Source organism: Hyperoodon ampullatus (genome assembly GCF_949752795.1).
Source record: "Hyperoodon ampullatus genome assembly, chromosome: 7".
Classification (NCBI taxonomy): domain Eukaryota; kingdom Metazoa; phylum Chordata; class Mammalia; order Artiodactyla; family Ziphiidae; genus Hyperoodon; species Hyperoodon ampullatus.
In genome coordinates, this window is record NC_136920.1 from 9,421,774 (window position 1) to 9,446,492 (window position 24,719).

Below are 24,719 nucleotides of genomic sequence, written 5' to 3' on the forward strand. Positions count from 1 at the left end.
TCCTGGTGGCGCAGTTGTTGAGAGTCCTCCTGCTGATGCAGGGGACATGGGTTCGTGCCCCGGTCTGGGAAGATCCCACATGCCGCTGAGCGGCTGGGCCCGTGAGCCATGGCCGCTGAGCCTGCGCATCCGGAGCCTGTGCTCCGCAACGGGAGAGGCCACAACAGTGAGAGGCCCGCGTACCGAAAAAAAAAAAAAAAAAAAAAAAAACTAAAAATAGAACTACCATATGATCCAGCAATCCCACTACTGGGCATATACCCTGAGAAAACCATAATTCAAAGAGACATGTACCACAATGTTCACTGCAGCACTATTTACAATAGCCAGGACATGGAACCAACCTAAATGTCCATCGACAGATGAATGGATAAAGAAGATGTGGCACATATATACAGTGGAATATTACTCAGCCATAAAAAGAAATGAAATTGAGTTATCTGTAGTGAGGTGGATGGACCTAGAGTCTGTCATACAGAGTGAAGTAAGTCAGAAAGAGAAAAACAAATACTGTATCCTAGTGCCTATATATGGAATCTTAAAAAAATGGTACTGATGAACCTAGTTGCAGGGCAGGAATAAAGAGGTAGACATAGGAGAATGGACTTGAGGACATGGAGTGGGATGGGGAAGCTGGGGCAAAGTGAGAGTAGCATTGACATATATACACTACCGAATGTAAAATAGTTGGCTGGTGGGAAGCAGCAGCATAGCGCAGGGAGATCAGCTCAGTGCTTTGCGATGACCTAGAGGGGTGGGATAGGGAGGGTGGGAAGGAGGCTTAAGATGGAGGGGAGGGCCTCCCTGGTGGCGCAGTGGTTGAGAGTCCGCCTGCCGATGCAGGGGATACGGGTTCGTGCCCCGGTCTGGGAGGATCCCATATACCGCGGAGCGGCTGGGCCCGTGAGCCATGGCTGCTGAGCCTGTGCATCCGGAGCCTGTGCTCCGCAACGGGAGAGGCCACAACAGTGAGAGGCCCGCGTACCACAAAAAAAAAAAAAAAAAAAAAAAAAAAAGATGGAGGGGATATGGGGACATGTGTATGCATATGGTTGATTCTCTTAATGTTGTGCAACAGAAACTAACACAGTATTGTGAAGCAATTATACTCCAATAAAGATCTATTAAAAAAATAATTGGGGGGCTTCCCTGATGGCGCAGTGGTTGAGAATCCACCTGCCAATGCAGGGGACACAGGTTCGATCCCTGGTCCGGGAAGATCCCACATGCTGCAGAGCAACTAAGCCCGTGAGCCACAACTACTGAAGCCCGTGTGCCTAGAGCCCGTGCTCTGCAATGAGAAGTCCGCGCACTGCAACAAAGAGTAGCCCCCAATCGCCGCAACTAGAGAAGCCTGTGCGCAGCAGCGAAGACTCAACACAGCCATAAATAAATAAATAAATAAATTTATTTTAAAGAATAAAACAATTGGTATATTGGGACCTATCTGTCTAATTTGAATGACAGTTTGGATGGATATACAATTCTAGATTCTAAATGCTTTTCCTTATATTTAGAAAACACTACTTCATTGTTTTCTTGCAGCCAGTTTTGCTATTGAAAACTCTGATGTCAGTCTGATTCTGCTTCCTTTGTATGTGATACACTTTTTCTCTGTGTAAGCTTTATCTCTGATATTCTTAAAGTTCTATGTGATATATATATGAGTTATTCCTTTTTTCTCCTTTTGGCACACTGAGCTTTTTTTGGTCCAGTGTGCTTCCATGTTTGTATTATTCCAGGAAATTTGTGTCCATTATTTCTTCAAACATTTTCTCCCTCCATGTGTATATGTCTCTCTAGAATTCCTATATGATTCAGATGTTAGCACCTTTACTTCTTATTTTAACTTTTATTTATTTATTTTTGGCTGTGTTGGGTCTTCATTGCTGCACGTGGGTTTCCTCTAGTTGAGGCAAGAGGGGGCTGCTCTTCATTCTGGTGTGCAGGCTTCTCACTGCGGTGGCTTCTCTTGTTGTGGAGCACGGGCTCTAGGCCCGCGGGCTTCAGTAGTTGTGGCTTGTGGGCTCTAGAGTGCAGGCTCAGTAGTTGTGGCACACGGGCTTAAGTTGCTCTGCGGCATGTGGAATCTTCCCGGACCAGGGCTTGAACCCATGGCCACTGCATTGGCAGGTGGATTCTTAACCACTGTGCCACCAGGGAAGCCCCAGCACCTTTACTTCTGTCTTCCATATCTCTAACCTTTTTTTTTACATTTTTAAAATTCTCAGTCCTTCTTTGAAGATTTTCTCAATCTGGTCTTCTAATTGACTGATTCCTAAACTGTATCCCTTCTATTGTGTATCCTGTCTATTGTGGGGTTTTTTTTTTTGTTATTATTATTTTTTTTTGCGGTACGCGGGCCTCTCACTGTTGTGGCCTCTCCCGTTGCGGAGCACAGGCTCCAGACGCGCAGGCTCAGCGGCCATGGCTCACGGGCCTAGCCGCTCCGTGGCACGTGGGATCTTCCCAGACTGGGGCACGAACCTGTGTCCCCTGCATCGGCAGGCAGACTCTCAACCACTGCGCCATCAGGGAAGGCCTATTGTGTTCTTTATTTCAGCTCAAGATGAGTTCTCTAGCAGGTTTAAACTACAAGTGACCATACTGGAATTTTCCTTTGTAGAGAACTCTGGGATGCAGTGTCTAATACACTTTAGCAATAGCCCCCTGGGGGAGTGAGTAGACCAGGCTTCAAGGCCACTGAAATTTGGCCAGCACGCACATGTCTTTCACGTGCTGAGAGGATATGCGTGGGATTCTGGAGTGTGCACTGCTCAGCAGCAGGAAGAAGTTCACAAATGCAAAAGCCCTGGGGCCAATAAGTACTGGAGGAATATAATTTCCAAAGCTGAGACGAATTCCATGGGGCTGAGTGTCAAGGCCCCTGCACACTGGTCTTGTCTGGTGACCCAGTTTAAAGGCTTTAAATGTGGAACATGCTGCCTTCAATGTACAAAGAAGCCAAATTTGTGTAGGGCCTCTTTGTAGTTTGAGGAAAAGGACAGCAATTTGTCCTTAGTAGTTGCCCAGATATCCCCTTAGGAAATTCCTTGGGTTGCGGGACCCTGGATTTTGTCTTCATTCAAGGCCCAACCAACTGTGCTTACCTGTGTCTGAGGAGCACGTAAAGCAGCGTGGGCAGTTTCCTCAGTAGGAACCACTCTCAGAATATCATCGATGTGAGGGAAAGTCGGGACGCCAACAGTGGCTCATGTGCTCACGTGTGATGCATTTATGTCATACTTGGGGGAATCCAAAATCCCTATGGAATGTGTCAAGGCCCATTGCGCACCTTGCCTGGTGACATAGAGGAATAAACCGTTAGCAATGCCCAAGGCTGTCTCCCAAGTGGTAGCAATTTCTTCAGTTATTGTTACTATAGAATCTGGTGATGCTAAAATATCCACTTCATTAGGTAACCTTTGCTCGTTCACAGTGAGGTGCCAAGCACCCGAAACCCTTGTTTCTAGCCAGTGCAGCTTGTTAAGCATGGAGACAGCACTGTGTATCACTCCGTTTTCATGAATTCTTGTATGAGAAGAGTACTCTTTTTCTTCCTGGGGTTTGAACTGCATGACCTTGGCCAAAGTGAGAGGGGTGTAATCAGTTCCTGGCTCCACATTCAGTCAACGTTCGTAGAAGCTGCCAGCAGGGTCACAATAAGCATGTCCACCAGTAAGTCAGCGCTTGCCCTGGGTTGCAGCAGCCCAAACGGTCCACTCCGATGATACAATCCAGTAACACAGTAGCAGTCTCAGTCCAAGCATAGGGTGCGAGGGCCCCAAGAGCAGTTGTGACTGGTTGGCCACTGGTAACAAGTTCCACGACCCAAGAGGGGAGTTCACTTACCCAGGCGTTAGTCTCTCAGCCCTCAGCACACAGACTGGAGTATGTGCCCAAGAGCACTTGGAGAGTGGTGTGGCGCTCCCCTAGTCCTCTTCCAGTTCTGAAGGACCCAAAGCAGGGTGCGGAGGAACTCATACAGCAGTATCTGCCCCGACTGATCGGTCTCACACACAGCTTTGCGGGAGGGGGCCTCTGCAGGGAGGTCCTCCCCTTTTTCAGTTTCCCTTTCTGTCGAAGGCTGACAAATCAGACACATTTTGGGACCCCTCCTGTCTTCCCCCACCCCCGCAGGGGAGCATATATTGATACAGAGGGCAATTTTGCTTTTCTTAGTGTCCCCAGAGCAGGTGTACAGAGGAGGGAAAGGGCAGGGGTCTAAGGGCAGGTAGCGTGGTCTCACTGGGCAGGGGCATGTTAAGTCTGGCAGGTACGGGCCTGGAGTGCCAACCTAGGGGGTTTTGATGGGAGTCACCTGAGATGGCAGGACCTGGTGCGTCAGGAGTCAGAGAGGGGGATGGGTGTCGCAGGAAGGGCCGGGACCCGCCAGAGTGAAGACCCCGAGTGAGGCTGACTCCGACTACCCAGGGCGTTAGGGCCTCGGAGAAATGGCCCTGGGGGAGTGACTTTGGCTCTCACCTCGGCCCTGTGAGCGAGGACAGCCATCTCCATCCTATACCAAGATGAAGACATTCAGAGCAGCAGAATATGGGAGTTTATCACCAACAGACAGAACTTCTAGAAGACGAACTTCAGAAAAAAATGAAAAATGACTCCAGAGGAGAGATCTGAGAGGCAAGAAGCCACGAGGAACAAGTTCATTAAAGATGATGATGTCTGACTAGGGGGTGGTTCTTAGAAAGCAAGATAAGGTCCTGGAGAATAAAAACACCTAAGAATAGGGACTTGCTTGGTGGTCCAGTGGTTAGGACTCTGCGCCTGCATTATAGGTGGCACCAATTCCATCCCTGGTTGGGGACTAAGATCCCAAAAGCCATGCGGCCAAAAATAAAACCAAAAAAAAAAAAAAGAAACCCATGTAAGGATAGAGAGGGAGCAATCATAATGAAAGGGTTCTAAAGGCCTTGTATAGTTTGAAGGGAGATAGATCTATTGACCAAGTTTAGACTTTAATACACACGTTGAAACGTTAAGGGTAATCTCCGAAAGAATAGGAAGAGTGGGTAACTTCCAAGCCAGTAAGAAGAAATGGTGTTAAAAACTCAATCACTCAAAAAGAAAGCAAAGGAGAAAAACAACAGCAACAGGGCAAAGTATTACTTGTATAGAACAGAAACTACTCTGTTTAAGCAGAAAAGGGATTTTCTAGACCATTTTAGGTGACTCATTGTGATGGTTAATTTCGTGTGTCAACTTAACCGGGCTCAGGGATTCCCAGATGGCTAGTAAAACGTTACTTCTGGTGTGTGTGTGAGGGTGTTTCTGGAAATTAGCATTTGGAGCAGTAGACTGGGTACAGAAGGCCCCCTTGCCAATGCAGGTGGGCCTCACGCATTGCACCCCAAGAGCCTGAGGAGGACGGTGGGGAGGGAGGGCGAGTTTGCTCTGTTTGAGCTGGGACACCCGTCTCCTCCTCACTCCTCAGGCCTTCAGACTCAGACTGAGACTCACACCACAGGCTTTCCTGGGTCTCTAGCTCGCAGATGGCGTATCTGGGGCTTCTCATAATCACGTGAGCCAGTTCCTATAATAAACCTCCTCATATGTGTGTGCATATCCTAACGGTTGTTTTTCTGGAGAACTCTGATACACTCACAGAATCCCAGGGGGTCAGAGAACAAATCTCAGAAGGGTGCCTGAACTGGCAGGGCCCTACCTGGGCCTCCAGGATAAGAACTGGGGAGGTTTCATCAGGCAGCCCTGGGGAAGGGGAGGGGAGAAGGCAGGGGACCCTGCTGCTTCCCAGTCCTGCGGGGAAACAACAGAACTGGACCATGAGCTGACAAGAGCCACGGCCTGGGTGTGGCTGCTGGGGCTTGAAGGGGTTCAGTGGACCTGGGCCGGGTGTGGGCACAGCTCAGAGGGAGAAGGACCACAAGTTTCACTTGCAGGCCACACCCACTTCAGATAATCGGCTTTTGGGCCGAGGTTCCCATCACCAGGACCAGAAGAAAGGGCCTTCTTGGGGGCTTCCCAGGGAATGAAGCGGCACGGAGTGGCGAAGGGGTCCTGGGCAGGCCTTTATGCCTTGGTGAGGGTGCCACGTGGGCCAGTGGCAGAGAGGCAGATGTATGGGCTTCTGTAAATTAAAGCTGGGCTCTCTGAGCCCCTTTGAAGGCCCTGTGTCACATGGAAGGGCATGGACTCCCCCCATCCCCTTCACGTCTGGTGGTGTCCTTGCTCGATGGCTGCTCACCCATCAGACCCTCCCGGGCCCAGGCAGCTGGTCTGGCCCTGCTCCTTATCCTCAGGCCCAGCAGCCCTGACGCTCAGGAAACATTTACTGAAGTAATGAAAGGATGAACGCTCTTAACTCTGCTTTACACCAGCCCTGGAAGTCTGAGATGAAACACACACTCAGTGGTAATTCGCCCGAGGTCAGACAGCTTGTAAATGGAAAAGCAGTCCAGATGAGTTAGTGCCCCAGCCGGCTCGCCCCCCAGGCCCTGGCTAAGACCTCAGAGACCCTCACACCAGCCTGTGCATAGGCATCACTGCCTGCAGTTCCTGAGGGGGGACGTGTCGCTGGCAGGGCCCCACCTTCTCCCTGGGTTCTGCCTGCACCGGGGGCTCAGGCCTCAAAAGATTTGGTGGGGGCTTCCCTGGTGGCGCAGTGGTTGAGAGTCCGCCTGCCGGTGCAGGGGACACGGGTTCGTGCCCCGGTCCGGGAGGATCCCACATGCTGTGGAGCGGCTAGGCCCATGAGCCACTGCCGCTGAGCCTGCGCGTCCGGAGACTGTGCTCCACAACGGGAGAGGCCACAACAGTGAGAGGCCCGTGTACCGCAAAAAAAAAAAAAAAAGATTTGGTGGCCCCCAGCCCCTCCCACCTCCAGGGAGCTGAACTGACACCTTGCTGCTTCCCAGCCCCCGGCAGGGGCAAGCACAGCCTGGGGAGGGGACTAGCCAGCATGCATTAGGGCCGGGCAGGGCAAGCACGGGGTCTGGGGACCAGAGGCCACAGGATGTCTCAGAGAGGAAGCAGATGGCCAAGCAGGGAGGCTTCCTGGAGAGACCCCTGCGAGTCCCTGGAAGCCCCTCCTAGCCCCTGGTGCACTATTTACTGTCTCCTCAGTCACAGGGTCAGTGTTGGGAGGCATCCTGGGCGAAACCTGGTCAATTTGACCCTGGTCCACCGTTGCTTTAGGCCTTGGTCGTTTCTGGCTCTGATGATGGTGACGGCCTCCTAACAGGCTGCAGAGCGTATGGTGTGAGCTTCGACAACAGCTCGTCCAGAGCTGGTGCTATGCCACCAGGGACACTGGTCTGCCCGTTCATGACACTGGACGTGCCTCAGAGGCTTCCAGGAGAAATGGACCAAGATTCCCTAAATCCCAGATCTGGGCTAGACATCCCACGGGGACCCTCCGTGAGAAAGCAGCCCAGATGAAAATTAAATCAGAATCAGACCTCAAAACGAGATGAGCGCAAGAAAGCACGAGGGGCTGGTGCTTGGTGGGTCTGCCACGCAAAAACTGTCATCAAAGGCAACGTGTTAAGCAACTGTATTTTTGTCCCTTGCTTACATTTCTCTCACCCTAAGGTTATCCACTCTTTTCGTTTCATTAAAAAGAAAAAATCCGTGAAGCGTCTGGAATGCATCTGGGTGTACATCGGGGTGGGCGCTGGTTTGGTCGGACTCCCATGGGAGCCAGCTGTCACCTTTCCCTTGATTCAGGCTCTTGCTCGACCCTCACAGAATTCTTCCCTGCTTAACTGGACACGGCTCCCAGGAGGCGCTCCGAGGAACTCTCAGCCTCTCGCTCCACACACACCAAGGTGGTACAGGATCACGGAGCAGCCTCGGGTAGCACCTCCGCCCTGCACTGCCCCCAGTCCCTGACCCGCCCATCCTGGCCGCGGAGGGCAGTGCCACTTGTGGCTCTGGAGGCTGGGAGAGACCAGAGTGACTGAGCCTCTAAAACACCTTCCACTTCTTACCCAAAAGCTAGCCCTGCACAGGATAAGGCACGGCCTTCAACAGACGGCCAGGACCCATGCAACCACACCGAGGCAGCCAGGGGAGGGGCGCAAGAGAATGAACCAGCTGGCTTCTCTTTAGCTGGCTGGGGCCCAGGGTGGGCTGGAGAACCGCCTTAGAGGATCCAGGTTAGCTTTCTCCCTGCATCTCCGTTCAGTTATTTGTGTCACCTACGACCAGGTCTCACCTGGCAGAGGCCATCACTCTAAGCCACCTCTGAGGGGTCTTGCTCACCTTCGCACTGCAGGTGAATGAACGAATGAGTTCATTTAATTGTCACAAGACATCCTATGAAGCAGAGGTGTCTTGATGGTACAAATGGCAGAATTAAAGCCCAGAAAGGTTCAGTGACTTGCCTGAGGTCACAAAGGTGATGACGGAGCCTGAGGGCAGTGTCGCCGATGCTCCTCCACCTGCCCTCCTCCCAGGTCTAACCCTGGAATCTGCACCATGACCAGGGGGGGAAAAAATAAGGAGGGAGCTTTATTTAACATTAAAGTCGGGAGGGGATCAGAAGGGAGGTCGGCTTCACTTGGTAATGGTGTTCCTGCGGAGAGAAGAGGGGTGTGAGGCTGCAGCGCAGCTGCGCGCCTCCCCGGCCCCACGCGTGCACCACAAGGCCCTGTGCCTGCCCCGCCTCCCCACTCACGCGTTCATGCTCTTGCCACTGCCGCTGAGCACGATGTACGGTGTCTTCTGGGCCTTCTGCTTCTCCTGGAGCAAAGCCACGGTGCCCAGGGGTGTGTCGCTGGAGCTCATCTTCTTCAGGAGCTGCAGGGGCAGGGCCAGTCAACACGGGTGGGAGCGGGCCTCGGCCTCAGCCGCCCGCCACGCGTCCCGAGGCCCCCCCCCGTGACCCCTCGGGCACCCACCGCCTCCTCGTCCAGCTTCTTCATCCGCCGCTCTGTCTTCATCTTGCCCGAGCCCTTCCCGTGGAAGCGGTGGGACAGCTGCCGGAAAGCCTGCGATGGGGGCAGGACCGTGTTGGAGCTGCCCAAGCCACACAGGGCAGGGGAGGGGCAGCGGCCCACCCAACCCAGCGCTAGGCCCAGGGTGGGGCGGGGCGGCTGGGAGGGGATGGGAGAAGGCCAGCAGCCCCAGCACCCTCTGGGGCCCCCAGCAGAGTGGGAGGGATGGACTTCGTCGGGGCACCGGGGCTGGGGCTGGAGCAAGGGGGCAGCACACCCAGGGAGCGTGTGGGGAAGAGCGCTGGCGGGTGGAAGACAAAGAAAAGGCGGGAGAGTCGGCCGTCCCGCGAGGGCCACCGGCGGTGAGAGTGAGGGGTCAGGCCGGCAAAGGCACCCTCCCACCAGGCCTGCGAGGGGGACCACCGTGCCTGCCAGAGACACAGACACCACCAGCCCCCGGCCCAGACCCCGGGGTGCGGCTCTGCCTCGCAGCCCGGCCTCAGAGGCCCCGCTCACCTCCTTGGGAGTGAGTTTCCGGCCCGTCTCGTCCACGTACTCGATCTTGACGTCAGGCTTGTAGCCGTCCTTCTCCTTGAAGTCCTGGGTGAAGCCTCGGTACTCCTCCCGCCGGCTGTACTTGTCATCGATGGCCCTGCCCGAGACGGACGGGGATTCAGTGTGAGCCGCTGCCCCACCCCGGCCCGGGCTCCAGGCAGCGCGGCCCTGGCTGGCGCCCCACTCACATCTTGTCCTCGATGCAGTACACGGCTGACGGCAGGGACTTGTTGGGCGCCTTCACCCGGGCCACCTTCTGCACCGTTGTCTCCAGCAGCCCTGAGGACGGGGGTTATGAGACTCCAGGCTGCCCAGCACCCGCCAACAGCACGGGGCCACTGGGAGACCCTCAGAGCTGTGCTGTGGGAGTGGACGGACATCAGGCCCATTGTGTAGACGGAGGAAACGGAGACAGGAGTCAGGTCCTTGTCAGGGGCCACTGGCCAAGTAAAAGGCAGAGCTGGGATCCTAGTGCCAAGGCCTCTGTGCCACAGCCTGGACTGTTTCAGCTCCCCACACTCCCCCCAGAGGAGACACCGAGCCTCAAAGGATGCTTTGCAGGGGAATACGTGAGCACAGGCATTGAAAATGGGGTGATGCAGCACAGAAAGGCCAGCCGCTACTATGACTGCCCCGGAAGCAGGGTGCAGGGGAAGGAGTGGCTCACGGCATCAGAAACGAGGAAGAGGCAGCAGAGGGCACCAGGGAAGCCGCGCCAGCGCCTGCCTCGCCTGCCCTTCCCGCCACAGCACCCAGGCCCCAGCAAGGCTGCCCCGAGCCCCTTACCTTTGTTCTGACACAGGAGCAGGGCGGCTGCCAGCCCTCTATTCACGATGGGCTCCTCGTCCAGGATGGTGGTGGAGGAGGCGGAGAACTGGGGGTGGCACAGAATGATGGGGGTGGTAAGCGGGCCACACGGGCTCTTCTGACCCTCCAACCCAAGTCACCCCCCCCACTGGACTGTGGACCTTTCTATGCACCGGGCCCTGCACAACAAGACGTCTCATTTAATCCACAATAACCCCGTGAGGTTTATACACTCCATTTATGCATGAGGAGGCCAAGGCTCTGAGACATGGAGGCCCCAAGGCTAGGAAGGCACAGAGCTGGGCCTCCAGCCCAGCTCCTGACCCAGAGGCAGCGGGGTCTCCGCTCTGTGTCCTCCCGGCCCCGCTCCTCCCTGTCCTCACATCTTGCTGCTGCTTCTCCTCATCCAGGTTGACTGTGCTCCAGCCAATGTTCTCCTCCCCGTCGGATTCAGAGCCACCGTTGGCCGATCGCTCCTCGTCCCGTTCAAAGTCCTAGAAGACAGATCAGACTCAGCCCAGGCGGCCCAGGCTTCAGCCGGCCCGTCCCACCTGAGCACTGGGGCTCAGCACTGAGGACCGGCAGGGCCGACACTGCTGCCCCCGCCGCGCCCCCGCCCCCAGAGCAGGGCAGGCCATGGGAGCGTGTGGGTGCTGGGCTGCCGAGGACCCACCATGAGCTCTTCCTGCTCCTCCCGGTTGCCGGCCAGCCCGTAGGTGGGGATCTCCCCCAGCGTGCGGCAGAACTCGGACGTGGCGTTGAACACGATGGTCCCCTTCCGCTCCGGATCCTCCTCCTCCTCCCAGCCCCGCTGGCGACACTCCAGCCTCCTGACGATCTCCACCACCTGAGGGAGGGAGTGGCTGTGGGCAAACCCGGAAGTTTCTGGGGTGGGGCCACAGAGACCCAGGACCCCAAGACCCTCCCTGGTGGCAGTACGACAAGCCATTCCCACTGCCCACGGCAGACCAGACCGGTCTCTACTCCTCCCTGACCCCCGATCTGCTCTGCGCTCCGCACCGATCTCACTGGCTCGCTTCCCTCCTCCAAAGTCGTCAATGGCTCCCCACTGCCCTTTGAATTAATATCCAAAATCCCACATGGCCCTTCATGACGGGGCCTGGACCGACCCTTCTCCAGAGCCCCTCAGCTCACTCCTGCAGCCTCACACGCACGCCTTCGTCTAGGGCCTCGCCCGCCACTCCTCTGCCACCCGCTCTTCACCTGAGAAACTCCAATTTTAGGACTCGGCGTAAACATCCCTCCTCCCGGAACCCCATCCCTGAGGCTGCAGGCTAGATGCTCTGTGGACCTTCCACCTGCTTCTGGCACTGAATCCACCACCCACCCACCCTGCCTGCCCTCCCATCACAGCAGACGCCCGGCCCTGCTCCCACCTCAGGCCACCTTACCTGGCACAGCTCCGAGGGCCCTCAGAACTCTGCTCCTGACACTACCCCCCTCTTGACTGCACTCAGTGTCCCCTCTATTGTGTCATTCCCACAAGCACACGGGGATGACCTAGGATCTCCCCTCTTTTATTTTTGGCTGCGCATGTGGGATCTCAGTTCCCCGACCAGGAATCGAACCCAAGTCCCCCGCAGTGGAAGCACGGAGTCTTAACCCCTGGACCGCCAGGGAAGTCGCTCTCCCCTCTTTTAAAAACTCATCCTTGGACTTTCCTGGTGGCGCAGTGGTTAAGAATCCGCCTGCTAATGCAGGGGACACGGGTTCGAACCCTGGTCTGGGAAGATCCCACATGCCGCGGGGCAACTTAAGCCCATGTGCCACAACTACTAAGCCTGCACTCTAGAGCCCACGAGCCACAACTACTGAGCCCCCGCGAGGGCCACCGGTGGTGAGAGTGAGGGGTCAGGCCGGCAAAGGCACCCTCCTGCCAGGCCTGCGAGGGGGACCACTGTGCCTGCCAGAGACACAGACACCACCGGCCCCCGGCCCAGACCCTGGGGTGCGGCTCTGCCTCACGGCCCTGCCTCAGAGGCCCCGCTCACCTCAACCAGAACAATAGCCCCCGCTCGCCACAACCAGAGAAAGCCTGCGCGCAACAAAAACCCAACACAGCCAAAAATAAGTTAGAAAAAAAAAACAACTCCTCCTTCAATACCGCAGCCCTCCTGCTCTGCCCCCTGACAGCAAACTCCTCCGAGAAGTTTCTAGTCTCCACGTCCACTTTTGCAACCTTTTTCCTTCCATTTTATTATGTTACATTTTTAAATGAATGTCATCCTATACATAAAAGGGTTATTTATAACACACGTATATTTTTAAAAATAACAACCACCAAACAAACACCCATGTCCCCATCACCTGGCTGAGAAGCATTATTAACCCCAAGTGTCTCTTCCCCACATATCTGTGGTCATGATTCACTGGCTTTCCTTTATAGTTTTACCACATAAAGACCTATCCACGAACAGTCTGTTATTTTGTTGTGCTTTTTTTTTTTTCTCTTTTTTTTTCTTTTTTTTTGCGGTACGTGGGCCTCTCACTGCTGTGGCCTCTCCCGTTGCGGAGCACAGGCTCCGGACGTGCAGGCTCAGTGGCCATGGCTCACAGGTCCAGCCGCTCCGCGGCATGTGGGATCTTCCCAGACCGGGGCACGAACCCGTGTCCCCTGCATCGGCAGGCAGACTCTCAACCTCTGCGCCACCAGGGAAGCCCTTGTTGTGCATTTTTCAAACATTATGCAGTCTGAATCGTACTGTATGATTCCACTACGACTTGTTTTTATATATCTGTAAATATATATATATATATATATATATGTATTTTAAGGTTAATCTTGACACGAGCAGCTATAGTTCATTAGCTTTTAACTACAGAATCATATTCCGTGACATGATCATACCTCCATTGAGTTATCTAGTGCACCAAGGATGTTCTTTTTCTGTTACCACGAGTAACGCAGCTGAAGCAATCTGATGCAAGCATTTCTCTGGGGCACACGTGAGAGTGCGGGCCGCTGAGCCGCACGGAACACACTCACTTTCATTCTGCAAGGTTCGTCAGTGTCTTCCCACTGATTAGACTCGTTTACACGTCCATGAAAAGTGTGGCTAAGAATTCTGGCTGCTCCACATCCTCACTGACACTTGATGTTGTCAGACTTACATTTTTGCCAAATGATGCAGGTGTGATACAGTCTGTCATTGTTTCAGCTCACCTTTCCTTTATCACTACTGAGGCTGGGCCTCGCGGGGTATTTTAGTGGCCATCTATCCTTCTAATTCTCTGAATGCCATTCTGTATATGGACAAATATCTTCTCCTTTTGGCCTATCTTTTTACATTCTTTATGATGTCGTTTTTCTTCTTTCCTGGCCACGTGTTGAGGCATGCGGGATCTTAGTGCCCCGACCAGGGATGGAACCCATGCCCCCTGCAGTGGAAGCACAGAGTCTTAACCACTGGATGCCAAGGAATTCTCCTTCATAATGTATTTTAAATAAAACTAAGTTTTAAAATTAAGGGGCCTGGGCCTCCCTGGTGGCGCAGTGGTTGAGAGTCCGCCTGCTGATGCAGGGGATGCGGGTTCGTGCCCCGGTCTGGGAGGATCCCATATGCCGCGGAGCGGCTGGGCCCGTGAGCCATGGCCGCTGGGCCTGCGCATCCAGAGCCTGTGCTCCGCAACGGGAGAGGCCACAGCGGTGAGAGGCCCGCGTACCGCAAAAAAAAAAAAAAAAAAAAAAAAAAAAAAATTAAGGGGCCTCCCTGGTGGTACAGCGGTTAAGAATCCACCTGCCAATGCAAGGGACATGGGTTCGAGCCCTGATCTGGGAAGATCCCACATGCCACGGAGCAACTAAGCCCGTGCGCCACAACTACTGAGCCTGCGCTCTAGAGTCCACGAGCCACAACTACTGAGCCCACAAGCCACAACTACTGAGCCCGCGTGCCACAACTACTGAAGCCCACGCGCCTAGAGCCCGTGCTCCGCAACAAGAGAAGCCACCACAATGAGAAGCCCACGCACCACAACAAAGAGCAGCCACTGCTCACCACAACTAGAAAAAGCCCACGTGCACCAAAAAGACCCAATGCGGCCAAAAATAAGTGAATTTTTAAAAATAATTAAAAATTTTAATTTCTAAGTAAAATGTTTGTTTTCTTCTTCATAGTTTATGCTTTACATTTATATTGTAAGAAATCTTTCTCTTGAAATAATCCAGTCACATAAAAACAAATACTCTATGACTCTACTTATAGGAGGTCCCTAGAGGAGTCAAGGTCATAGAGACAGACAGTGGAATGGTGGTTGCCAGAAGCTGGGGGGAGGGGAGAATGGGGAGTTAGTGTTTAATGGGGACGGAGTTTTAGCTTTACAAGGTGAAGAGAGTTATGGATGGCGGTGACGGCTGCACACAAGGTGAATATACTTAATACCACAGACCATACACCTAAAAATGGGTAAGACGGTAAATCTTATGTGTATTTTAACACAATAAAGAAAAGAAAGAAGAATCTCTACCACGAAGTCATAAACGTAATTTTTTTACTTTGGCCTCAAATATTAAGTTTTTACTTTTAAGTTCTTAATCTAAGTGAATTTGCATAAGGTGTGAAGTACAAACCCACTTTCACATTTTTCCAAATAGGTAACTGATTGTCCCACCACCACTTATTGAGCTGAGCACCTTTCACACTGGGACACCACGTGTCCTAGCTCAGGAGTCTGTTTCTGGGTCCCTGTATTCAATCTCAGCCCATTAGTCCACACTTATGCCAGTATCATGCTGCTTCAATTACAACTTTCTGAAAAGACTTGACATCTGTTACAGCAAATCCCACCACGTTATTATTCCAAAGCGTCTTGGCTATTTTGGTCCCTTTGATCTTCCGTGTAAATTTTAGAATCACCTTGCCAGCTTCCACAAAAATCTCTATTGGGATTTCTGTTGGAACAGCATTTAATCTCTAAATTAATTTGAGGAGATAGACATCTTTACAATATTAGTGGTATCCATTAACATGGCTGTTACGGACTGAAATGTGTCCCCCCAAAATTTGTATGTTGAAGCCCTCGTCTCCAGTGTGGCTGTATTTGGAGACAGGGCCTTTAAGGAGATAATAAAGGTCAAATGAGGTCATAAGGGTAGGCCCTAATCCAATAGGCTAGTGTCCTTATAAGAAGGAAAGATGTCAGGGAGTAACACACAAAGGCCATGTGAGGACACAGTGAGAAGATGGCCATCTCCAACGCAAGGAAAGAGGCCTGAAGAGAAAGCAAACCTGCCAACACCTTGATCTTGGACTTCCAGCCTCCAGAAGTGTTAGAATAAATCGTTGTTGTTTAAGCCACCCGGCCTGTAGTATTCTGTTATGGTAGCCCTCGGTAACTAAAACAACACGTCTCGTTTAATGCTTTTCAAAAATGGACTATAATTTTCCCCATATAGATCTTACAAATCATTCCTTTTTATTTTGTTGCTATGCTGATTACTCCTCTCCCACATTGCCTTCTCTTGCTTATCCACGTTACTTCACCATCTATATTGCTTTCATAAATGGTGTCTTTTTTAAAACTACATTTTCTACCTATTGCTGGCGTACAGAAACACCATCAACATTCATCTATTAATCTTGTGACCAGCAACCTTGTTAAAGCCTGCATGATCTGGTCCCCATTTCCCACCACCCCACAGAGCTGACCTTAAGATGGGAGCATCAGTGACCTCCATGCTGCCCGATCCCAAGGTCAGTTCCCATCCTCCTGATATCCAAACTCTCCGGAGCATGCGCCACAGCTGCTCACACCCTTCCACTCCAGACCTTTCTTCACGTGGCTTCCAGGACGGCACCCTCTCCTCTTTACCCTCCTCGCTTGGAGCCCTACGGTCTCTTCCTTATCTATACTCACTCTCCCGGTGATTCCATCCAGTCCTCTGGTTTTAAATCCCAGCTACACAGACTTCCATGCTTTTATCTCTCATCTCAGCCTCTCCCCTGAAGTTCAAAGTCATATATCCAACTACCTATTCAATATCAATCACCTCCAATAAGGAGGCACCTCAAAGCTAACTAAACCAAAAGGAAACACTTGCCTTTCTTCCCCACTCCTGTTCCTCCCCTAGGCTTCCCCATCTCAGTAAATGGCCCAGCCAGTAGAAAACCCAATCGTGATTAATCCCACTGGGCCACATAACCTTTACAGTCCTTTCAGCCGTAGACTCTGGGACACTCGCACATAATTTCTAAATATTAACGCTATTCCGCATTAACTATGAAAGAGAAAAACTTCCCTCAACTCGCGCCCCCTTCAGCTACTGCCCCATTTCCCCGTCCTCTATTAGAGTGGGGTTGGGCAAACTGGGGCCCACCGCCTGTCCTCGTAAAGCAAGCTGTATTGGCACGCAGCCATGCCCACTGGGTACACTGGCAGAGCAGGCAGAGCAGCTGCTGCCAAGATCTAAGCCTCAGACGTTTACTCTCTGGCCCTTTAACAAAAAGCGCTCACGCTCCTGCGGCTGAGGAATCATCCCAAGCTGCTGCCCTCACCTCCTTGAGTCCCATCTCTCCTCAATCCTCTAGAAGCTACTGTCTCTGCCAGGGCACTGTCTCCACTGGTGCCAAATCTGACCTGCCCCTCAGCAGTGTTAGATGACACCGCCCTCCCTCTCCTCGAAACCCATCCTCGGCTTCAGGGAGGCCTCACTCTTGTGGCTCCCCTCCTACGCTACCCCACACGGTAGGCACCCCAGGTTCGCTGCTGCAGCCTCTGTCTCCAGCCCCACTTTCTCCCTCAGTGGGAGGTGCAGGGTTACAAGTGTGGGCTCTGGAGTCAAGCTGTGCAAATCCCAGCTCGGCCACTTACCAGTCATGTAACCTTGGGCAACTTGCCTAATGCCTCTGTGCCTCAGTTTCCTCATCTGTAAAATGGAGATAACAGAAACTTCCTCATAGGGTGTTGCTGTGAGAATTAAACGAAGCAGCACATAAAGCACTTAAGCAGTGCTCGGCACATGTCAGTGCCCCGTGAGGGTCAGCGATGACCACGGCCTCAAGGCCCCGCTGACCTCTCCGTCTCAGCTCACACCACCAGCCCTTCACTCTGCTCCAGCCTACCTGGTCCTCCAACATTCTAAGGTCATCTATCCAAAGGACATCTGCTGTCCCCAGGGCCCGAACGTCTGTCTACACGACCTCCACACTGAATCTGCGCAAGATCGCCTCCTGTGTCATTTCAGTCTCAGCTCAAATGTCACCACTTGAAAGGTCTTCCCTGAACACCCAAACCAAGAGACCAACCCTCCGGTGACTCCTGTCTGGTCTGCTCAGCTCTAGTCACTATCGGAAGTTACTGTTTGCTCGTGTTCACAAGCTCACCACCACTTCTGCCTCCGTGAAAGGCACAGGGGCCCTTGGCTGTCCTGTTCTCCAATGACTCCCCAGCCCTGGGACAATGCCTCACACACAGTAAGGCATACAGTACACACTCCAGAAGGAAGGAAGGGAGGGAAAGATCCAACCACTAAAGCATCCCCTAGTGAAAATGCTGCAGAAACCTAGAAATCTACCAGTAACACCATATGAAACAAAAAAGAGGACGCAAATCGAAATGCAGGTGCTGCCTACGATGGCGCGGGAGCACGTGCTCCTCAGGACAGGCCACCACAGACACACCTGTCACCGAAGGGCCCAGCGCCCGCCCACGCCTCAGGAGCCCCCCTACCTTCTCACCGCTGTCGCGCAGCTGTTGTAGCTGCCGCAGGCGGCGCCCCTTCTCCAGCTGCTTCTGCAGCTCCAGCTCCGCCTCATCCTCCTCCAGCACCTCGGGTGACCCCGACCACGGTGCCCTGCCCTCCTCTGGTGGAAACACGGGAGACGCCGGCTCAGATCACTTCCAGGGGCCCTGGGCTCCCGTCCCTGCTTTTCTACCCCTGCCCCCAACTCCCCCTCTGCCCTGCCACCCCCCGAAACGGGCTGGCTGGGCCCTCACCCTCATCACTGATGTCCATGTTCTCCACGCGGGTGTCATCTGACTGCAAGGGCTGAGACACAGGCTCCTTCTCTCCCTCCTCCTGGGCCTCCTCGTCTGCCTGAGGCACTCGGCGCCGACCCCGGCCCCGCAGTCTGTGTGGAGAGGCCTCTGTGTGAGCCCTGGCCCCAGGGCTGTCTCAGCGCCAACACCGACCCCTGTCCCCACGCCCACCTGGAACCGAAGTCCTCATCTTGAGTCTGGTCCCCAAGGGGCAGCAGGTCATCAGGCTGTATTACCACCTCCTTCTCCTTCTTGCGGATCTTCTTCACTCTCCGCTTGGTCTTTTTAAAGGTCACCTGAAGGGGAGAGAGGAAAAGAGAAACATGATGTCCGGGGTGGCGGTGGGGGGAAGGCAGGCAGCACAAGCCCACGGGAGCGAATGCTGCCTTAGCGTTACTCTGCGCCGGCTGTGGTCCTACGTAGTTCATGTACGTGGGCGAGACATGAGGTGTGGGTGATTATCCTCCCGCCTGTGAGATGAGGAAAACCGAGGCACAGAGAGATTATGTATCTTGCCCAAAGTCACCTAGCTCCTAAGCAGGAGAGCCGGGACTGTGAATCCCAGGAGTGTGGCTCCAGAGTCTTGCTCATAACCACAGAGCCAAGCAACCTACTGAGCCAGCAGTCTACCTGCGAATTCACACAGCCATCCCAAAGGCGACAGCCACGCGCAGCTATAAAATGACCGCTTACCAGATCACCACCAATCCTTTTATCAGCCCCCGAGAGCTGGCTCGCGCCATCCCCACTTCAGATGGGGCGCGTGGTACTTACATCGCTCGCCGCAGGCACAGGCTGGCTAAGCGGCAGGGCCTGAACACCAGCTCAGGGCCACCCGCTCACGGCCCTTGTTCTGCCTACACCAACTGCCTGCCCACAGCTCCTCCTCGGGGCTGCCAATTACTGCGCATCCACAGGCACCAAGCACCACGCGATCACCCGATCCCCCTCCTTAGCTCACTCCGGCAGCCTGTGACCTCCGAGGGGAGGGAGGGTCACCACCCTAGTCACAAGCGCGGGTGGAGGCCTCGGGGCTCACCATCTCCTCGGGCGTGAGGTACTCGGAGGCGAGCCGGGGCCCGGCTGCGCTCAGGGACTGAGCCTGCAGCCGCAGCTTGGCCCGGATCTCTTCCAGCTCCCGTTCCCGGAGGCCATCGGCCACGCCGCCCTGCTCCAGACGGAAGGACTGCAGCCGCTCGCCCTCGAGCTCCTCATCGTACTTGGACAGGACAGAGCGGGGTTTTTGCTGCAAGACAAGAAGTACAGGTTAGGACCCATCCCGGCTCCTGAAAAGCCACAGCCACCATCTCCGCCCAGAGCCCACGCTGCCGGCCTGCCTGTGCCAAGTCATCCACGCTCTCGTCCTCTGCGTACGGCAGGTAGTCAGGCTTCTTCTTGCGCAGCTCCACGTTTTTCTCTGCCCGCTCCTTATCCAGCAGGTTCACGTTCACCAGCACATCCTCCTCCTCCTGCAGCACTCCTGGAGCCAGGGCGGAAGCAGCGGCCAGTCACGCTCGCCCTCAACTCAGCAGTGCCTGTGGCCCCAGCCAGAGCACCCCAGTTCAACACACCTTTGTCCTTGAGGGTGAGGATGAGCGTCTCCCCCTCTTGGAAGGAGTCAATGGCATGCTCCACGGTGAGGCCCTGCAGGTCCCGGGCACTGTACAGGTCCTAGAAGGGAGGCAGACGGTCCAGCCGGGTCAGGAGCCCGACCCACCAAGCCCTGGGATCCCAGCACCAAGGACAGCACGCCCCGCCCCCCACCCCCACCCCAGGCTCAACCCCACCGCCACCCCCCAGCTGCTGCAGCTTCACCTGCCGCCTCTGCCCGAACTCCTCCTCCACCAGGGTGCTGACACCAAACTCTTGGTCCATCTCCTCCAGCAGCTTGGCCTATGGGATAGGGAGGAGTGGGTGACCTCTGACCTCAGGCTGCTCAGGATCAGAAGATGCAGGGCCTTCCTAAACATGAGTGCGAAAAGCACAGGACCTGCGGGCAAGCTGCTGAGAATCCAGCGCAGGCAGTACTGACCACTCCTACCTCTCCGAGCCCAGCCTCATCTCCCCAGAGTCCATGTTCTGCCTCACCAGCCGGTCAGGCCACCAGAGGCACTGAACGTGTCACCCCAGCTCCCAGCACCTCACCCTCCTCTCTGCCAAGTCCTTCTCCTTCTGGAGCTGCCGAGTCCTCTCGATCCAGGCTGCAGTGTCATCCAGCCAGGGGTCATCCTCCCCCAAGGCCTTTATCTTCCTGAAGAGGGAAGACAGTGATGCTCCAGGAGCCAGCTCCTGCTCCCCCACCCCGACTCCAGAGCTGCTTGGTGCCTCCTCGGGCCCTCCCCGTGCCTGCCCGGTTGGGACCCTCACCCCAGTTTTTGGTTCAGGAGGCGCTTTTCTTTGGCAGCCGCCAGCTTCTCTCGTAGCTCTTCTCGCTGTCGCAAGGCCATGGGATTGATGACATCGGCGGTCACGGGCTCCTCCTTGGTGCCCGCCTCTGGAAGGGAGGCCCAGGCGTGAGGCTATGCCTGCCCAAGGCTGGTGGGGAGAGGAGGGAGCCACTCACGCTGCCCCCGTCCAGCTCAGGGGGCCAGAGGGGCCAGGGGTGGAGGAAGAATCCATGCCTCCCTACTCCCACGCGACCCCACCCTCCCATGTCTCCCCACAGCACAACGGGAACCTCCATGCCTTCCAGAGCCCCTCTGATCATACTTCAAAAACAAAACAAAACGAAAAAACCAGCACCTGCACAGCCCAGATCCGTTTGCAGGAACTGTGCACATCTCTCGGGCCATCTAATGCTACCTCACAGGCAGACTGAGGATGCGACGCCAACTGCTCAAACTACAAGAAGCAGCTGAGTCCCAGATCCGCCACACAACAGCAAGGAGGGCCCCGCGCCCACTGCCAGCACACACACAGGACCGCTGAATGGTGCTGAACCTGTGCCCACTTTCTTCAAAGGCCCCTTCAGATGGCCTCTCTCCTTGGCCCCAAATGCCCTCCCTTCCCCCATCCTCAGCCCCACACTCACCCTTCTTGACGGCATTGACCTCCAAGGGTTTCAGCCCCAACTTTGCCCGGAGTTTACTGAGGGCAAGAAATACAAGTGTTAGGAGCTGTCAAAGAAAGAGCAGCACCGAATGCATTTCTGGACAGACGGGGTGAAAACATGAGGGGACTGAGTGGTCCTGAGGGTCCCAAACCTAGAGCCTGACCCAGCACTGGGAAGAGCACTGGCCTCCCAATCAGGCGGAAGGCCTGGCCTGCCTCTAACCAGTGAAATGCCATCCTTCCTCTTGGGTCTTAAGTGCCCACTTCTGTAACTCAAATGGTTGGCTAAGATGATTTATGTGGCAACTTCCAACTTCAATCAGAACGTGTTACTGTGCGAAAGCCACCCGAAACAGCTGCCCCTGAAACTGCTTGTAAGAAAACACAGAAACATAAAGGAGACAGTACTCACTTGGTCTCCTCGATGCTGAGTGACGAGGCATCACCTGAGCTTGCTTTGGAGCTGGCAGCTGGAACAAGAAGCAGCAAGGCTCAGGAACTGAACACAGGGCCTGCAGCCACAGCCCTGGCTCCAGCTGCAGGGCCGAAGATGAGAGGCCCTCACCAGCACCTGGGCCTGCTTCCTCCTCCCCGGGAGCTCCTTCTACCTGAGTCCCAGGCTCTGAGAATGCCACCTGTCCACACACCTTCCTTTCCTGATCCAAAAGGTCCAGCTTTCTACGTCCTTCACTTTGCCGCCTCTTCACTTTTGTACATTCTGTATTTTCAACCTGCACTGCCCTCTCTGGCCTCACCCTGATTAACAAAATCCTATCCGAATGCAACAATGAAATGCCACTTCCTTCGTGGAGTCCTGTTCGACTATTGATCAGCATGAACTGCTCTCCCCTGCACTGCATAGCACAGTCAGTCATTTCTGGGTCCGTTTCTCCTCACAGGGCAGGAACCACCTTGGCAGCGTACCTGTGTCCTCTGTGTAATTCGTGCAATCAAGAAACACACTTATTGGTGCCTGTTCTATGATGATATCGTGGTCACAGAGATAAAGGGGCATTTCGGACCTCCTCCACCCACCTCACAAACAGCAAATAACTTCACCGAACACCAGAGACAGCAGCCAGACTCCATCAGGTGGAGCTGCCCCAACCAGCTGCCACCACGTGCTCATCCTTCCGGCAGGCCCACCTCACAAGCTACCTCTTTCCCTCTTTCCCTTTTATCCCACCTGGACCCTGAATCCCAACCCTTCCAGGCTCTCTCCAAGGTCACCAGCCTCCTTAATTCGAAATCCCATGGATTCTTTTCAGCTCTGGTTTTCGCCTGATCTCCTGTGGTGTGTGACATTGTTGATCACTCCCACAGATCCCATGACACAAGATTCTACGGTTTTCCTGCTTTAGGGGATAGCCTACCTCCTTTTTCTAGCCTCCTGCTCTGCCTACTACTAAAACACTGGCATTTCTCAGGTTCTACTCCCAACCCTGGCTTCTCACTCCTCAGTCTGTCAGGGGACTTCATTTGCCACCTAAACCCTCATGATTCCCAAATTGCTCTATCTGGCCCAAACGCTGGGTTGCTCCATGCACATCAAATGCAACACTCTCCAAAAGTGAATTCGTTGTCTCCCTCCAAAAATCTGCTTCTCTTCCAAACTCCTCAAGTTCAGTCGACAGCACTCCCACCCACCTAATCGCTCAAGCCAAAATTCAAGGAGCATCCTCAATTCCTTCTTCTCCTTCCCGTCCTCTTCCAAGTGCTAAGCTCTGTCACGTCCTCCGAAACACCTTTCCAATCTCGTCTCCATCCCACTGCTGTTGCCTTGGTGCTGGCCACCATCAGCCTTCACCTCACCTCCAATCTTCACTGCCCTTGACCCAGTTCTCAACACAATGATCTTTGCAAAATATGAATATGATCAACTCACTCCTCAGCTCAAATTCATGGCTCCCTTCTACTCTTAAGACAAAGTTCAAATTTCTTAACAGGGCCTATCTCACAGCCTCGTGTCTCTGCTGTGAACTCTACACAACTTGCGCGATACCAGGTTTCTTCTTGCCTCTGCACGTGCTGGCACCACTTCATTCACTAACTCAACACACTTAGGGAGGGCCTGAGATATGCCAATTGAGGAAAACAGAGAAAATTTCTATCCTCACGGAGTTTAACAGAGGAAGACAACCTTTAATCCGAAATAACCACAGGAAGACCCTTTAGAGTACTGACGAAGAGAGCCTGGCGATGCCTCGGCCTGGTGTGCTCGGCCTCCAGACCCAGAGCCCACCACCCCCAGACACCCCCGTCGCCCCGCCCCCTGCACAGGCCCCGCCCCTCACCGGCCTCGTAGCCGTCCTCCCGCTTCTCCCGCTTCACCCGCCGCTCGGAGGACTCTGTCAGGCTGCGCTCCCGCCCGTGCGCGCCGCTCCGGGCCTCAGCTTCGGCCCCGCGCCGCCCGCTCCCACGCTCGCTCCCACGCTCTCGGCTTCGCTTCCGTCGTTCGCCGCCGCTGCTGCCGCCGCCGCTGCTCCGGTGCTTGTGTTTTTTGTGCTCCCGGTGCCGAGGCGGCTGCTCGGTGGCGCCCCCGGTGCCGGCCGCTGCCGTGGTCCCGGCCGCCTCCTTCTCCCCACGATGCTTCTTTGACGACCCCATAGTGGTGTGTCCACCCCGAGCTCGGCTGCCACCGAGCCCCGACAACGCAAAATGGGAACACTTCCGGGTCGCCCGACAGCCGGTGTCGTATTGCTGGAAACCAAGAGCGGCTGCTTCCGTCGCTTGCCTCGGAGCCTGCCCCAAAGGTTCATGGGAAAGCCGGGATCGGAGCCCGACTGCGCAGTCGCGGCCGCCTCGGACCGTGGGGCAGTCTGAGCAGGTCGCCCAATTGCGCATGCGCGCGTCCGGGTCTGGGGATGACGGCATCCCAGAACTTTAAGGACCTAGGGGCCGTCTAAGTCAGCATCGCCGACGCAGAAAAGCCCCTCCCCGGCTTCCCTCCGCTTGCACACCCTCAATCACGGGACAGTCACTGCCTCACGGACTTTCCGTGGGCAGCGCCCACTGCTCCAGTAGGCGTCCTCCTAGTGAACTCCCTGGGGTCGTGGCTCCATCAGGTGTTCAACAACGAGTGTGTTCTCCTCCTGAGATCCCCCCAGCTCCACAGTCCAGCCTCCTCCCAACCCCTACAACTAGTACTGTCTGCAAACGCTGCCTTCCCCCGTTCCTTGGATCGGGTTTTTTAACCTGTGCCCCGTGACTGCTACGGAGGTCGAGATGAACTTCTGCGTGTCTGAGTCCCCTGAAATTGAATGTAAAATTTGGCACGTCCGTGTGTTTGAGCTTTTTTTTTTTCCCCTTGAGGAGAGGGGCTCTAACCTGAAGTTACTTAAATGTAAAACCTCAGACCACACAATCCCTCCTGACACCCCCGCCTCACAGTTG

At 54.7% G+C, this 24,719-nt stretch overlaps 1 protein-coding gene across 1 annotated transcript; it reads right to left on the minus strand.

Moving 5' to 3' along the window:
• Positions 1-7,515: 7,515 nt before the first annotated feature.
• Positions 7,516-23,933, minus strand: SART1 (spliceosome associated factor 1, recruiter of U4/U6.U5 tri-snRNP; the record flags this gene model as incomplete). The annotated part of the gene is made up of 20 exons (XM_079708588.1): positions 7,516-8,554; positions 8,657-8,778; positions 8,880-8,969; positions 9,432-9,567; positions 9,659-9,749; positions 10,257-10,344; positions 10,661-10,771; positions 10,951-11,124; positions 17,967-18,100; positions 18,234-18,367; positions 18,447-18,571; positions 19,315-19,521; positions 19,613-19,755; positions 19,847-19,946; positions 20,091-20,168; positions 20,421-20,526; positions 20,643-20,769; positions 21,307-21,362; positions 21,739-21,796; positions 23,621-23,933. The coding sequence occupies 20 exons, from the start codon at positions 23,931-23,933 to the stop codon at positions 8,536-8,538; spliced, it is 2,412 nt and encodes an 803-aa protein (XP_079564714.1). The 3' UTR covers positions 7,516-8,535.
• Positions 23,934-24,719: the final 786 nt, after the last annotated feature.